Genomic DNA, 17,312 nt, shown 5'->3' with positions numbered 1-17,312 from the left:
GGGGACGTGCCAGGTGACAGCAGGTAGGAGCTGAAGGCTGGTGAATAGAGGAGATCAAATAAAACAGTTGAGCAATCACCACATGTGGGTGCGCCAAGAAACACACAGCGGAGGAATAAGGTAAGCCAAAATTTGATTTGTCCTTTTCTTCAAGGTAGTTTCTTTTAAAAAACATTAAAACAGGAAGCTTTGTGTGGGCATACAGAGAATGTGTGAACTGACAAACCGCCACCACAGTAGATGAGGAAGTCTTCAAGTTGCTTAAAGTGGTGACACTTCTTTAATTTCAACACATTCCTCTAGAGTAAAAAAAAAATCCCCCTGCTTTGTCACCAGACTATAAGAGCTGAGCTTTGGTCACACATGTTCACTTTGATGTGTGATCCGGCTCATTACACAAAGGGTAAGAAACTAGCTTTCCTTCCAATCATTCCTCTCAGTATTTGTTTCAATGATTCTACCAGTTTCCTTCAGTCTTTATTTTGTACACCCTTCATAATAAGATGCAGGAATTAGATATAGACATTGTTTGATGACAAAAGTGTTGTGAAGTTGTGCCGGCTAAAGCTCTGAGATACTCATTTCCCTGGTGTAGTTAAGTCATTATGTTTATGAGGGTCATAATTTTTACAACATGCCCAGTATTTGCGCATATAGAACAGGGGGCTGGGAGTTAATGATAAAAGCATCATTGTACTGTATTTACAACACGGAGGAAGCAATAACACAGTATTACAGTTTGTATACAAAACCATGTGCCAGACCAAAACACTGGCTCCTCATTAGGAAATAATTCAGCTCCACAATAAACTCTAAAGTAGAGATATGGAGAGAAATTAGGAAGAAATATTACCAAAAAGAGAAATAAGAGTTTATCTCTGGTTTCTTGCTGTGGTCTCTCAGCTTGTAGGCTACTGTATAAAAAATATAGCAGTGCACTCTTAAACCAAGTGTCAGATGGACAATAGGTCGAAATACTGTGCTGTGCAGTGTGGTAATCTCTTTCCATTCTCTCTTATCAGCAGAGCTTAAAGCCCTCGAGGAAACGATGAGCGTTGGTTTATCGGTGGGGACAGGAAAACCACGCTGTCTCGCCGGGTTTGTTCCAGGCAGCTGACCCAATAAGAAGCCTTCGTCTCCTGTGGTTCTGACTGTCTGACAGATCAAACCTCCTCGTGCTGCCGTGTATTCACCCCCACCCCTTCCTCCTCCTCCCTTGAGTCAAGGACATAATGTGACACATCTCAATTCCTGATTCCTGACTGACTGACTTAAACTGCAGCCACCATGCAGGAGTGCCACACTGGCTTGTGTCTGTCCGTCTACATTATTACCTTTGTGCTGGGCTTCCCGGCCAACATCCTCGCCTTCTACACTTTCTGCAAGAAAGTGAGACAGAAAGCCTCACCGATTGACATCCTGCTCCTCAACCTGACCATCTCTGACCTCCTCTTCCTCCTCTTCCTGCCCTTCAAGATGCAGGAAGTGATGAACAACATGTTGTGGGACATGCCCTACCCCCTCTGCCCGCTGTCCGGCTTCATCTTCTACATGACCATCTACAACAGCACCTTCTTCCTCACTGCGGTCAGCGTGGAGCGCTACCTGGGTGTGGCGTTCCCCATCCAGCACACCCTGAGGCGGCGACCCATGTACGCTGTTGCTGCCAGCATCTTCTTCTGGATTTTCTCCTTTCTCCACCTGAGCATTGTGTTCATCGTGCCCTTAATCGGCGTTGAAAACCCTCCAGATAACCCCTCAGGTGTCAATGCCACACGCAGCTCTGCCACCGGTGACAACAATAAGGAGGTGTGTTATGAGAACTTCACAGAGGCTCAGCTGAATGTCCTCCTGCCTGTACGTCTGGAGCTCTGTGTGGTGCTTTTCTGCATCCCTTTCCTGATTTGCAGTTTCTGCTACATTAATTTCATCAGGATTCTGTCCAAGCTGCAGCACATTGACCGGCGCCGGCGCCTTCGGGCCATTGGCATGGCTTTAGGAACACTGCTGGTGTTCGCTTTATGTTTTGGCCCCTACAACGTCTCGCACATTGTGGGTTTTATTACATGGAAAAGTCCCGACTGGAGAGACAAGGCCCTGCTGTGCAGCACCTTTAACGCTTGTCTAGACCCTCTTATTTTCTACTTCTCCTCCTCCGCTGTAAGAGGAAATGTGGGAAGTGTGATGGAAGGGGTTAAAAGTCGCCTAAACAGGTGCATGTCCTGTCACGCGCGCTGCAGCTCGTGGGGGGGAATTAACAAGACTGCACAAGATAAGGAACACAAACAAGAGGAGATCAATGCTATCTGAGCTGACTGAAAGGGAGCTGTGGGCAGCTGCCTTAACTAATTTGTTATTTCTTCATCTCTGGAAGCAGGAAATTAATGCCATGTTTATGTTTTTATGTGTGAGAAAATGACTTGGCATACTGTACACAGAGCATGTGTCTGTTTGACTCTTTGATGAACTTCCTATTTTGAAATGAGACAAGAGAGGACACCATTTCTCTATCCGAGCAGGACACAGCAATTCTTTTTTTTTATGCAGTGTAATGTGTAAAGCCACAGAGACAGGCCACTTTGAACCGTCACATTCAAATGAAAAATATTTCTTACACAAGAACAGGATTTCACAAGGTCTCCATTAATGCAGTCAGGTTTTGTGGAGCGCTGCAGTGGAGACGCCCGATTAAATGAACATCTAAGCAATGGCTGTGGACGTCGTCTCTAAGCAATAAGAGATAAAGGTTTCCCAAAAGATCTAACCACAAGCAAAAATTAGATTTGAAAGAAGATTCTTGCATGTTGAAAATGACTAGGCATTGTAACTGCTAAAAGAACATGTATTCAGCTAATATATAGTTTGCTTTTTATGTGAACAGACAATATATTTGTGTATTTTGCATTTTGACTTACATGATTGTGGACACTCTGGTGCAGATTCTAGTTTACACAGCATTACATTTGTCCTGTACTTTCATTAGAAGCATTTTGTTGTATATGTCAAATGACATAGATGGTGACAGTTAAACCATATGTGGTACTAAAGTAGCAATACATGTGTGAATAATATGCATGTAATATTTCTGAACGCTGTAGGACAGTGATTGTAATTGTATAAGACAAAATATAGAAGGACTATTTTCATACACAAATCATATAAATATATTTTACATAATTTATTGCTCATAAATGTCTTTGAACGTGCATCCATACACGTGTGAGTTTCCATGAAGGAAGAGATATGAAGAAAAAAAAACACACACAAACAAATCATGTTATGACACATTTACGTCACGACTAATAGATTTCCATGGGCAGCGGTCAGGTGCGAGGTGACTGTATTTGTGTGTGTGCACATGAAAGAGGAGAGATAAGGACTATTTTTTTTGTAAGTGATTGAAAGTGAACATTTTGTATCAACAGCCGCAGCGTCACATGAACTTAGATGTGATCACCAGATAATCAGATACACAGTATAATGACATTTATAAAAGCAGTTTAGAATGAAAAATAAGGATTAAGAACGAGCAGTAGCAAATTTATTGAGCAGGAAAAAAAGTCTTGTTTTTGACATCACTAATCTGGTTGTGCTGCAGATACATCATCTTGCTCTAAATTTAATGGTCATTATTACTGGCAGTGTTCGGTGCTCTTGGCAGTGTAGGCAGGCCTAAATTTAAAAGGAACTTCCTCCAACACGTGAATCAAGATCTCGCCCCACACACTGCAAACATAAACAATGCTATCACACAAGCAAGCGCTGGCATCGACCGTAATCCTGTTTTGTGAGGATTAGGCCTGCGCGGAGGTTGAGCTGATCACTGTATCTGTTTGACAGGTGGATCATGCATGAAGCATTCATTTTGACACACAGACCCGAGTGAATGAGTAAGATGTGCGGGCTACAAGCCACTGACACAATGAGCAAATCCAAAAACACGCTAGTCAGCACGCCACAGCGGTAAAAGGGTTACAGAGATAAATAGCTTTGATGTGAAGAAAGGAATCGGCGATGCATCAATGTTTGGAGGATATACAGTTTGTGAAAGCAAAGCAGAACATACACCATGTGGCCTCAAACTGGGAGAAGCTTTCAAATGTCAGATACAAGAGAGAGAGGGAACTACACACACATTTTCATAGCACAGTTGATTAGAATTAATTCTCATTTACTGGAATTGAATTTGTGTGACGTTGTTTGTCAAAGGTTGGTCTGCTTAGATGAGCCGCACTGAACATCCGTTGATCCATTTTTTTTTTTTTTCGGTCGTCTCTCCAATTTCATTTTGTGTTTCCTGGAAGACAATAATTGGTTGTTGCGTCAGTGTTGACTTTTTCCTAACAATGTGTGATAGGTTACAGGGATAAGGTAATAAGAAAAACAGCCGCGTGTGAGTGTGTGCATGTGCATGTGTGTATTTGTTTGCCAAAGGCAGAGGAGAATATTGTACTCACATGACATCATTCACCCTTCTCACAGAGACCTTTGACTGCTGTGGAGAGGAAGATCACATCACAATTAAATATAGATTTTTTTTTTTTTTTCAACAACTTCCTGTTATTCTTAGCTAAGAGGTTTATTCACTCACCTTCCAATAAAAACACAACAGTCACTGCAGAGAGGAAACACATCTTGATAATATTCAAATGTGCCATCAGTTCATTAGGGGAAGCATCTGGAAAGTAGAGCAAAAAAAAAAAGAAAAAAAGAAAAAAGTACAACACTGATTAGCTCTGACTTATCATGTTATTGAGCACGACAGAATGAAATCAGGGAGGTTGAACTGGCTTTGGTTGATGGACGTTCACCTCCTCCCTGGGAGGAGAGGTGTTTAAACATTGATTGGGAAAATCATTAATTTGTTCAAGTATGCAGTATTGCAGGCAATCTGTTGCCTTGGAATGATCAATGTCTGACCCACATTAACAGTCAAGTAGGGCAAACATTGAGCAAGTGACTTGTGGTATGTGAGGCTCTGTCGTGTCTGAACCCAGTGTCAATGTAGACTGTGTAATTTATTTAGACTAGGAATGTAGAAGGAGGTTGTTTTGGGGGATCCAGGGTTCAGGAAGTGAAAATCCAGTTCATTTTCTGGAAGGAACAGGTGAAGTGACTCAGAGTTGGAACACTTCCAAGGGTTGGATGGGCATGAAAACATCCTGGTTGAATCGTTAGTACGAGAATTGAGCAACTCAAATAGATAATATCTGTTTTTTGGATAAAAGATCAAAGATACAAGCCTGTAGATTAATACTAAATCTGCTCTCATTGATGTTTGTATTATGAATCAAATGTGCATGTGTAATGTGAAACAGGTCATCACAGAATTATCAGGATCAGAGCTTTATAGCATCTTTCACTGTTTCGGCTTTCCGAATTTCAACTTTGCTGTTTTGATTTGGTCTCACAGCACAAACTCTGACAAGCCAAGTTTAGGCTACCTGCGCACCACCAACCAGCAGACAAAGTTAGCGACTAGCAAGTCTGTAAACAGTGTAAACAGCCAAACTGGAGCTAAAAAGAGAGTGAATACTGGACTTCCATTCACCACTGACTCCAAATGAGCGATAATGTTGTAATTTGTGTACAGCAACTGCTGCAAACAAGTTCACCACATCAACTTTTCAAGGTGACAATAATGTGATGCTTTCAGTTTGTTTCCACTAACCCCAAACTAAAGGGTCAACTTCGGAGAAATCTGAACATGCATTCAGCAGTTTGAATCAGGCTACTTGCAGATTCTAGGTCAATGTTAGATGAATTCAGCAACTATGTGCAGTGTTTTACTTTCCAAACTGCAATGACACATGTTCTAAATTTGCTACAGCGGTGATTCACACCTCTGACAGGCTTCCTCTATCTAACACAGAGTGGGTATCGTGATATTACAGCCGCCTGTCACACCAAAGTGACAGAAGAAAAAACACAGTGTCTAAGAAACAAAGTTGAAATAACTGAAGGTGATGAGCATAACATGATTTTTATGTTGAGGAACATATCGAATAACACTAATAGAAAACTTCTGAATTAAACAGGTAAAAAATAATTCTACACCCAGTGGCTCTAAACATATTCTTCTTTTATTTACCCCAAGTGAAGGAGGCATTCAGAGCCGTGGTCATGGCAGGGTGGTCCTGGACTCCACACGTGAAGGTGATACCAGTGTCCAAAGATTGTTTAAATGGGAGAAAAAACACACTGAAGAGGTATACTTCCTGGCTGTGGTTGTCCATCAACTGGAAACACTTTGGCCGGCGCGGCGGCGTGGAGTCCATGAACCAATCTGAGGACAGCAGGGCTCCGTCGGCCACGTGTTCAGACAGGTTACCGTGAGGTTTGACGGCAGGGAGGGTGCAATTGATGACTGACAGGTGATCGATATCGGCTGCTGTGCTCTGGTAGGTCCAGGTGAGGGTGAGCTCGCTGGGGTAGAATCCCCCAGTGAGACAGAGGAGAGCCCACTGACCAGTCTGGGGGTCTGGGGGAATCTGGAGGTATATTTTGGGAGCAGTTGGTGGTGCTAAGGAACAAAGCAAACACATCAGATGAGATTCACGATGTAATACCGGGACATTGAAGCGGCAAGTAATCATATACAGCAGATGAAAATAGGCCAGACATATGAAAGAAATATTAGTCATAATGTAGCCATCAAAACAAGGAAGAATACACTGAGATGACTTGGGTACAAATGCACAAATTGCAGTATATATATGCATGCTGCACAAAATCAACGCATCAGTAAAACATTCTGACAAGTGAAGGGAAAAAACCCTGCATAACTAAACTGCTCCTCTGAATCACCCTGTTATTTCTATCCCTACTATTATTCCTCCTACTGCTTCTTCTTCTACCATTATCTATAATTACCATTTGTGTTGCATATTGTTTAAGACAGTAACAAGATACTTTACCTGCAACAAATTTTAAAAAGGTATTTCATATAAAATATTTGATTAGAAAAATCTAGATAGATGTAAAACCGAATAGATCTGGCATAAAAGATTTCAACAAGAATAAAAAGGGGAAGAAACATGCAATATCAAATGTGATTTGGTGAAGGCAACATTGCAGCCAAAGAAAATCAAAAGGAATCTTTTCTTCCGCATGGAGGATTTCCACATAATAATTTAGCCATCCCTCCCTGCCTTGTTTTCTGGTGAGTTTCAATTCCCTGGGCTAGATCGATACAAGGCACTGCGCATGGTGCCGGGGTGATTATTTCTAGATCTGTCATGAAACTGCTCAGGCAAAAAGATGAACTCTGAGGGAATTTCACATGACTTGAATTTTTATGGATTGGGCCTGGCTCTTTCTTTTGTGGTGATGCATGGTCCACGCTGGCGCTCGTATACTTGTATCAAACTGCCTCACACTAAACACTGTGGCTCTGGTGCACAAACAGATACAAATGAGACATAATTACCAGCATGGCAACATCACCAAAGCACAGCAACAATAATGAATTAGGGGCATGTTTTTTTTTTTTTCTGAAACCAGCTATTTGTTTCTCACCCAAGACGACCAGCTCGGTGCCGTTGCCCTTCTCTGGGTCTTTCTGAAGGACGTTCACCTCGCAGTAATACCTCCCAGAATCCTCCGGTGCGACCTGAGTAATCACCAGGGAGGAGGTTTGATTCTTCTCCACAAAGATGTGCCTGGATGACTTTGGGATGAGCTGCTGTTCCGGCTTCATTTTGAACCACTGAACCCCGTACTTTAGGGATTCAACTTTGAAATGACAGGACAGGATTGCCGTTTCACCCCGCATCACAGTGAGAGAGGGAGGATACTGTCTAACCCTCAGTCCCTCTGGGGTCGCTGTCAGGGCTAAAGACAGAGCCATTAATACAACATGTCATACAAGGAACTTTTAAAAAGTGCAGAGCAGACCTGCAGGTCAACTACAAATACTTTAAATGTGTGTTTAGTATGCCTGGGTGACAGCTGGGAGCAAAGTTTGCCAGACAAAGATGATCAGACGGAAAAGTATAACACCCAAAAGAAGAGAAATTGGAAGTCAATTTAGTCCAATTTTACGATGCACTTCTTCTTGAATGGCCCCAATGTGATAAACTTCACCTACTGTATATCGACAAATGCTGTTTTCTGAAACTGTTTTTATTTTTTTCCAACCAAGACTAATGCAGACACACTTGAGTATAAAAGATTTCTACAACTTTAGAATAGCTGTTTGATTGTAGTGATTGCTTGTCTAGTTAAGTGTGATGAAGTGATTATTAAGTGCGATGATGAAATACTGAAGAAAAGATAAGCAAAACACTCAGTCGCTCTCATTGCAGATGACAAGGAACATTGGCAAACATGACGGTGATGGTCCAAAAAACAGGTTGCATCTCTCCACCTTCTACTTTTATTCATTATTAAAGAGAGAGCAGAGGCAAGACTCATTCCATCATTTTTTCATCCTTGGCCGTAACGTTACTCACTTACTGCTGTGACTCATTGCAGAAACATTGATTATTGTCACTGGTGATACATTTCAAGGAGTTATAATGTAAGTCTATGTCATTTCATTACAAAATTTAATAGGAAACATTCAAATTGAATAAAATTAAGCTCAACAGATATTATTACATACTAATACTTGAGCTTTGGGTGACAGTTTCTACAAAGACAAGACATTTTCTAACATGACTGACCTGATGCTTGGCCTGCCAACAAAAGAAGCAAACACAGGTGTTTTGCCATTACGCTGCTGTTGTTCCCTACTCCAAGCTTGAGTGGTGAAATCATTTCTCAGGGACTCTTAAAACCTGAAGCTTTGCTGTGCTTTTAAAATCTGTTGGCGTCAGCTTGTTTTTTGGTTGCACTCTATGGTTAGAGGTTCTGGTTCATTAATAGGTCATGCATCAACACAAACATGAATTTCAGAGACTGTCGGCGTGAAAAAAACAAACAAAGAAAAAACTACATGTGTCAGTGTCAAAGAAAAAAGCCACTTCTTCTGCATGCTGACTGAAACCACAGTGCAGCAGTGAGGAAACGCTGCTGCCATTGCTCTACAGGTTTTCTACAGGTTTCTGTTTTCCCTCTACAGTTGTGCTGAAGCTCTTTAAATGATCATAAAAAAAATTCAGATTTGTGAGGTTTGTCTAACGATCTTGAGCAATTACTTATTACTGGAGGAATGAATGTAATGTTTTTGCAAAAAGCCTGAGGCCACTGAGGGTTTGTATTTACATTTATCTGAAACAAGTGCTTATTAATAAAGTATTACTGTAAAAAAACAAGGAAACCTTGATACAAGTAAAAGTAATGAACATTCAAAAAAAAAAACTCAATATTTTGAGTCTGTTTACAAGAAGAAACACGTTCTTTCTTCTTGTTTCGAGGATTTGCAGCATATTACTGAACGTGTTGATATATTCCGTGACTCTTGTTTTGATTTTGGCTTTTTGAGTTTTTCTTGTGTAATGTTCAGCTGTAAATATGAATTTCCTGAGTGGCCTAATGAGCTACAGTATAATGAATTCAGATCTGCGTCCTCTGGGGAGGGTGGGGTGGGGGGAGAAATGTTGTGATGCTAGGTGTAATCATCATCATCAAAGCAAGAAACAAAAGTTTCAAAATGTGAGTTCAATTGAGGGAAACAAGTCTGCCTAGAACTCGTCACTGTAAATTGAAAACTAAAGAGAATCCACTCGGTGAAAACTCAGTAATTGCAGTGACTCAAAGGGGCATCACTTTGTTTTTCTGTTTGTTTGTCTTTTTTGAAAATAAGCGATAGATGTGCCCCGACTCCACTCACATATCTGCTGAGTGGACCCATCTCTATTGTATGCCAGCCTTATGTACTTGGGCTAATGCAATGTCAAGAGGTACTGAATCCCTAAGACACCAAAAACGTCTATAAAGAGTATGTACTTCTAAATATCTAACACTGTAATTTGACATTTCCCGCTTTTTTTATGGTGTTATTCATATGTTATTTCACACAGTACGACTTGATAGTTAAATAAAGTCACCGTCCCTGGACAGATTTAAACTAAAACTAATACAATAGATTATTATAGTAGAGTAGCTCTCAAAGCCATTATCAGTTTGTTTGATAATTAATGGCTGAACAGAAGAAGATTCAAGATGAGGAGACACAGATGTTTGTCAATGACGAGGGGAACAAGTGGAAGTGTCCTTCTGTGGATGTGGTGTCTAATTTCTGGCTACAACCGAGCTTGAATGTAACAAAACAAACATGAAAACAATCTTTTTTAATCAAATTGGACCTTAACAAACTATCTTAGACTGAATCTTTCATATTGGTAATGACCACAGATCATTTCTATTATGAAGTTATCACCCGCTAATAACATTCACGTCATTTGTTGGCAAGTAATTTGATATGAACAATTTATTGTGACAAGACATTCAGACATTTTAATAAAAGCATTAAAAAAAACCCTCAAAGCTGCAAACACAACAAAAGCCGAGAGTCTTAACTCAGCAGGAAGCAAAAAGCAAGCTCACCTTGTTTCTAACCACAGGGGCCAACAGAGAGCCCCGCTTCCAGCAACAAACCACACACAGTGAGTTATGTTAAAAACAAAACTGGTTTTTATTTTTTTGTCTCCCTCCATTTGATTTCATTTTAAACTCCACTTGATGGATTTTGAAAAAAAAAAAAAAAAAAAAAAAAAAAAAAAAAAAAAAAAAAAAAAAGGAGATAAATAAAAGTCAAAGAAGACAAGTTCAGCAACTAAGAAAAATCAAAAAGTACAATCATCGCTTCACAACACTGAACATCTGTCAGTGTGAAAGACAAATGTTTTGTTCCTTTCCTTGTGTTTTTTTATTGTCTTGTGTGTTTACATTGATGATGAGATCTTGACAGATGTAACAAACACCTGTAATTGGGGTCTGTGTTATGAATGATCCAAACACGCCTGCCCTGCAGATACACACATACTGTTTAATGCTCGCATCAGAAGCCCCTTGAATTAATCATGATCACTGTGGAGCTCAATACACACTTGCACATAGATGCACAGGTATACACACTCATATATACGCACACACACACACACACACACACACACACACACACACACATACTAACACACTATTTATATTTTATGTCAGCAATGGCAGAGTGGGTAAACATGGAGTACTAAGGGGTGGCAGGGCAGAACTTTTTACAGGTTATCTCCACACAAAAAGAAATGGAGGAAAGGAAGAATGAAGGAAACTATCAGTGTGTGTGTGTGTGTGTTTGTGTAGAGAGAGAGAGAGCGCGCAAGTAGAAAAGAAGGGGCAAGAGAGAGGGAGATGGGTTCCACATTCAACACTAACCTAAGCCAACTCATTGCAGAACTTTTTACAGGTTATCTCCACACAAAAAGAAATGGAGGAAAGGAAGAATGAAGGAAACTATCAGTGTGTGTGTGTGTGTGTTTGTGTAGAGAGAGAGAGAGCGCGCAAGTAGAAAAGAAGGGGCAAGAGAGAGGGAGATGGGTTCCACATTCAACACTAACCTAAGCCAACTCATTCCCTCAATTATACACGGTGGGTTCTCTTCTAGTAAAATTTGTTATTAGTTTCCAAATGAGACATTTTCCATTTACTCTGCAGTGAGGGTTCCTGCAGTCTGTTCACTGTTATTGCCCTCTTGAGGCACACAGCACATGGCCAGCCCACATCATACATCCTGTCATGTATCCCAGCCTCCAGCGCCCCTTACGCAGTAATAAGACGCTTGTAGCCCGCATCGGTGACTTCGCCGCAGCCCGGCATCCCGGCATCCCTACCATTTCATAACTGCAATATAAATCAGCACAAAAACACCAGTTGGTGCTGTCACTTTTGAAAGAAATCCAAGTTTCCCCTGTCAGTTCTCAGCACCACAACCAATATTTACCCCTTGGTTGATTGACAAGGAAAATGCCAGGCGTGGGCTTGTGATTCAGAGAGGCCAAGTAATGGGACTCATTCTATGTTGGAGATGTCAGGTGGGCGACTTAATGACTAGGGGAGACGTGGTGGGCGAGATGCCTCCATTGTGATGCATATGGTCCGTGCGAACGTTGCTGTTGCTCAACTGGTGGAGTATAGCACGCTGTTAATTAGCCAGACGCTCCTGTTCTTAGAGAGGTGAGTGATTGACAAGGCGCCATCTGTGGTGGCAGTGAGGAAGAGGGCGAGGCCGGTGGCTCCGAAGACCAACATCTTTGCTGCGAGCCGAGGTTGTAAATATATACAGAGCACCTGAACTGAAGGATAGGCATACGGAATCTACTTGACTAATTTCAGCTAATTACTGACACAAAACACAACACTGAAATTGACTCTATCTATCTATCTATCTATCTATCTATCTATCTATCTATCTATCTATCTATCTATCTATCTATCTATCTATCTATCTATCTATCTATCATACTCAATGTAACTACTGCAATGAATGAATCCTGATCTAGAACTACATCTTCCTACTGTCATGTGACTCTTCAATGCACAAACCTGACGTCATGTCAAACACCTGAAGTGCTCACTGTCACGGACACTTTCCTCGTCACAGTCCTCTCTAGCATGCTGTATACTAATGTACTCATTAGCTGTGGTAATGGAAAAGTACTGGGCCTTAATAGACTTGCAACATTGACTTTGCCCATGAGAACTGAATGAGCCTGTAGATAGTTGGTAAACAATGGATAATTAGGGTAATATATGGGAATTAGGTATGCTTTGCTGTAAAGGACACGAGCAGGGGATTTAGAGCAGTGATAATCTTTCATATATAGTCACTCTATGTAGCATATCCTTTTGGTGTAAAGACTGGTGCTGCAATGTTGGCAATTTCTCATATTAATAAATCACAGTCTCTTACATATAATTTCTTGTGTATTGCATGCTCACACCTTATCTTTGTGTACTTTATATCCAGGTATAACCCTCTAGATACATAGTATCAATAGCTGCTGACATTCACAACTGAAAAAATGATCAGGTTACATCCCTGTCATTACTAATAAAATATAGTGCAACACTACAGCACCTAACAAATTGCACATACAGTGTAAAAGCACGGGGAACATGTTGGTTAACACTTTATGTAGCAAAAAAAAAAAACAACAAATACCAGCCTGGATTGACTTGAAAAGAAAAACAAACGATTAATTCCTTATTCCCTGCATCTGAACCATAGCTCTGAACACACAGTTTACTGAGCTGACATTACAGCTCGCCCAAATAGTTTCAGAGAAGGGCTTAAAATCGATGTGCAATTAGGGGTGTCTTGTATCAGGCATGATGAATTATGCTCTCTGTTCTAAGGCTGGTCTATAGACACCTGATCAATTTAGCTTCTAGGGACCTGCTAAGGCAGGCCGGGGAGAAATTGCTCTATTCCAAAGCCATTCAGTCGAATGTATTGATTAACCATTGCACTCTGTATTGAAGGTGTGTTCAGGATCTGTTCTACGTAGCAAGGGTGTTGTAGGAGAGGCGGGCCCGAGCCTGCTGCCACACATAAAACAAAGACAGAGGTACATTCAAACCTGCACTTCTCCTGCTATTCTACAGTCTCGCCTTTAAAGCACCATAATTATTTTACTGTTTCACTACAACAGTTCAGGAACAAATTGCAGTATCTGTCCTTACACCCTAAAGAGCTTAATTACCTGACTCCTCTCAGCGAAGGCACAGTGATCCGAAACTGTTAAATGTATTTCAAAGTGTTTTACAATCCCTGCTCCTAAAGTCCACGTCATGACACTGCACTGCACAGCAAAAAAGTGTCATTCGTTTATCTATATAAATCCACCTTCTTTTCTAGCCATCTCATGTGTAAAAACCCATTAATTAAATCTCTCCATAAACAAAACATGTGCCGTAAACTGGCAATAGGTGCCACTTTTGTGAGCTCCAAGCCACAGTTTCACGGCACCTTGTTAACAAAGATTCTGTAAACAGATTATCATAACCTTCAGCTGCAGGAGCCAATCAACATTTTCTCATCAGGGTGCGCCGAATGTAATTAGGGGCCGAGCAAACGTCTTGTTTATATCACTGTAAACTCACTGAACCCCAGATGGGGTGTTATTTATACACTTGAAGTAGGCCAGACTGTGTTTCGTGATCAAGGCTATGTTAATGCTATTCATATTACATAGTGCAACCATAAATAGTGTGTGGTACTCCTTCCCCTGGGAAAGACCACAGCGCTCAAGTTTGAAAAGGCAATATGAGCGGCTGTCTGTCTTCTCCCCCTAAATGGAGAGTTCACTGTCTGGTTAGTGTCATCCCATCTCCCTCTGGCTCTCAGCTTTTGGATTTGCATTGTCAGGGTATCCTCCCACAGGCCCGTCGGAGCGGGTGCTCTCTCAACAGCATCCCTATCTACCCGCAAATTCTGCACCCTGGGGATCCGCTGCCTTCTTGCCCACACCCTCTCCAGTCCTCTCTGACACCAGAAGCGTGACTCATTTACATACATCATGACTCATGAAAGAACATGTTCTTTTGCTGCTTGTTTGTATAAAATGCCCACATTCTGTTTATCACCACTACGACTTCAAGTCAGACTGCCCTCCCATCCATTTGGACCCTTTTCCCATGAACCCGAACACAACATACAACGTTTGCTTCTTCTTCTTGTTTTTTTTTTTTTGTTTTTTTTTTTCAAAATCCACCCATACACGAACACTGACGTGCTTTTTTCAAACCCACATTGAGAAACATGACAGTATGTTATTTTTTTTGTCTGTTTTTTTTGTTTTGTTTGTTTGTTTTTGTTTTTTTTTTTATCTTTTCTTCTGTTTTTTTCTTTTTCTTCATCAAGGACAGATTATGTACATACAGATGTTATATACCACTGACATACTCAGTGGGATGCTGACATGGACAGGTATATGAGTGAGAAACAGAAAGAAAGCAGCATGAAAGAAAGAGATAGTGAGTGCATGAAAAGGCGTTTGAGACAGAAAACAAAGCACTGACCAAGCTACCTGCTTTTGTGCTTGAAATATGAATCCATCATTATTTTTGGAGCAACAAGGTGCATGCACAAACAGTGTGCGGTCAGTCACACGGGACAACCCGACTACATCGCAGAGGGCAAGACTCTTTGAGTACAACATGTAGTGTTTTAAATTAAGGGCCATTTAAACAAAGCTTCACAATCATTGCAGAGTACTGTACACAGTAAAAGTACAACAATAGACTTATTTGATATATCTCGTTAATGGCAGATATTACACCACAGCTTTAACCATATCTGATACCTCTTGCACAGTAGAGTTAGGGGGTTATTGCTGGTTTCAAACAAAATCAAACAAAACACATTCAGACAACTGATTCAGTACTGAGTAATTCCCCTTTAAGGTCGCAGTAGTCAGGGTTCAGCCGGGGTAAACTCATCTCTCGGTGCAGGCTCGTTATGGCAAATTTGCATATAGTCGCTGCATGTGAGTGGAACAGTGTTTCAGGGGAGAAACGAGCGCCACGCATTGAAATACGGGCTTACCTCCCGCTGTTTGTGCTGTACAGGGGAAGTGGCTGGATAATTGTGCCATGCGGGGTTTTGTAGTGCCCATGCCTGCATGTCACAGGTACACAATGGAGGGAGAACTGGTGCACCAGGGCGAGGTTGTCCTTGAAGAGGATTCCTGTCAGAGGCAGGATTGAGCTTGATTTATGGGGGCCATCACTGGCTGGCAGGAGGGACAGGTGGAGCCCGGGCTCCTTCACTTAGCCAGCCACAGGTGATGGCTAATTACATCTTTATCTCCCCGCGGTCTGGCCGAACAAGAACTGACTTACAGCCATGACCAGAGACCGACATGGATCCAAATCATTTATCTAGCTGGTCGGAGATAGACACACTATGATAAGTGGACAAATATGCTGTAAATGTGTGTGTGATGCAGTTAACAGCATGACAAAAAAAAAAAAAAGTCCAATACATAAACTGTTACAAATTATAAATTACATCATCATTCACTGCTTCTGGACTTGGATGAAATAATCCCTCAGACTGTTTCAAATGTGTTTTTAAAAAGCTTGTCATGGCAAAATAGAGCACATCACTTTGAAAACTTTACATCTTTTTTTTTGTTTGTTTTTTCATTGTAGTCGTTCAATGTGTGTGACTTCTGAGAGTAAAGTACAAAATTATTTTTCCAACGCACGGCTCATTACCATCGGATTTTGTTCATTTTTTTTTTCTCACATGGAATTACTATTCATAGTTATTCAAATACTTATTAACATCATCATCTGTAGTATTATTAACACCAAAAAAGTAAAAGCAGGTAACCTTGCAGAGTAAAACAGACACAGTGCAGGGAGGGAGGGAGGGGAGGGAGGGAGTGTAGGGAGTATGGTATCACAACAGGAACATCTCTAACCGGTACATGCTATCAACAAGCGACACAGAGGATGGAGCTGCAGCTTTGAAACAGAAGATATTGTTGCCACGGGACAGTCTCTTGCTGCTTCAGAAGACTGGAGCATAGTCGAGGCCGATGGGAGATGTCGTTCGGCGACAGGCAACTTGAGGTCACCGGCGTGGCCTCTGTACTGCATATATTTACACTGGGGGAGGAAGAGGGAGGGGGGGAGGGGGCGTGACACGGAGCAGAGAACACTATAGCAATGCCAAGGGCGACTAGAGACAGCACGTTGAACAGAGGGGCAAGGGTAGTTAAAAAGGTTTGGGTAGTGAGGGGGTCTACATGCGAAACCTTGATATAAACCCCCCCAAATTACATAAAGGGGTAGTTAAGACTGACGCCGTCACCACCCACCCTTTTTTTTTATACATTTTGACATCATTCATAGCAGCTTCACTGCTACACAGTTAAAATCAAAAAGCCATACATGTGGGTGTAGGTGCGTGTATGTGTGTGATCAAAGGGTGACACTTCACATGGCCACCAATCGGACATTTTTCAACAGGTCACATGACCGCTAGTACCACATTATCATTTCCATAAATATCCACCATAAACTTGTGATTTCATGTATAATTTCCATAAGGCAAACATTGTAGGTCAGTCATTAGTCTATGTAGTATATTACATAAATGATCGTCCATTTGTTAGATTATCTATTTTCTCATTGATCACCGACACAATAATCATTAATATACACTCTCTATCAGCATCAGCCTAGTGGTAATAATGAGGAGATAACAGGGTGAGGAGGGAAGTACCAAGTCAGACAAATCTGCAAGGCATTCTGGGAGACAAAGAAAGAGACAGACTGTGTGTGTGAGAGCGAGAAAGAGAGGAAGAGATAATGACAATGAGTTGACCTCAAAATTGAATTGAGGGTGCTGGGGTTTAGGAGGG

The 17,312-nt window shown here is 41.3% G+C and overlaps 2 protein-coding genes across 2 annotated transcripts; one reads left to right on the top strand and one right to left on the bottom strand.

Moving 5' to 3' along the window:
- Positions 1 to 1,023: 1,023 nt before the first annotated feature.
- LOC111668723 (free fatty acid receptor 2-like) lies at positions 1,024 to 3,177 on the top strand. Its single transcript, XM_023424831.2, has one exon. The coding sequence runs from the start codon at positions 1,288 to 1,290 to the stop codon at positions 2,308 to 2,310; it is 1,023 nt and encodes a 340-aa protein (XP_023280599.1). The 5' UTR covers positions 1,024 to 1,287; the 3' UTR covers positions 2,311 to 3,177.
- A 342-nt stretch (positions 3,178 to 3,519) lies between these two features.
- On the bottom strand, positions 3,520 to 7,699 carry LOC111668724 (uncharacterized). Its single transcript, XM_023424832.2, has 5 exons — positions 7,519 to 7,699; positions 6,092 to 6,523; positions 4,592 to 4,678; positions 4,458 to 4,495; positions 3,520 to 4,297 (listed from the first exon to the last, which is right to left on the bottom strand). Exons 1-4 carry the CDS (start codon positions 7,697 to 7,699, stop codon positions 4,464 to 4,466), a joined length of 732 nt encoding a protein of 243 aa, XP_023280600.1. The 3' UTR covers positions 3,520 to 4,297; positions 4,458 to 4,463.
- Positions 7,700 to 17,312: the final 9,613 nt, after the last annotated feature.

Source organism: Seriola lalandi, unplaced genomic scaffold, assembly GCF_002814215.2.
Source record: "Seriola lalandi dorsalis isolate HSWRI2012SDOR001 ecotype SW California unplaced genomic scaffold, Sedor1 jcf7180002054753, whole genome shotgun sequence".
NCBI classification, from domain to species: domain Eukaryota; kingdom Metazoa; phylum Chordata; class Actinopteri; order Carangiformes; family Carangidae; genus Seriola; species Seriola lalandi.
This window is presented reverse-complemented; position numbering and strand designations above follow the sequence as displayed.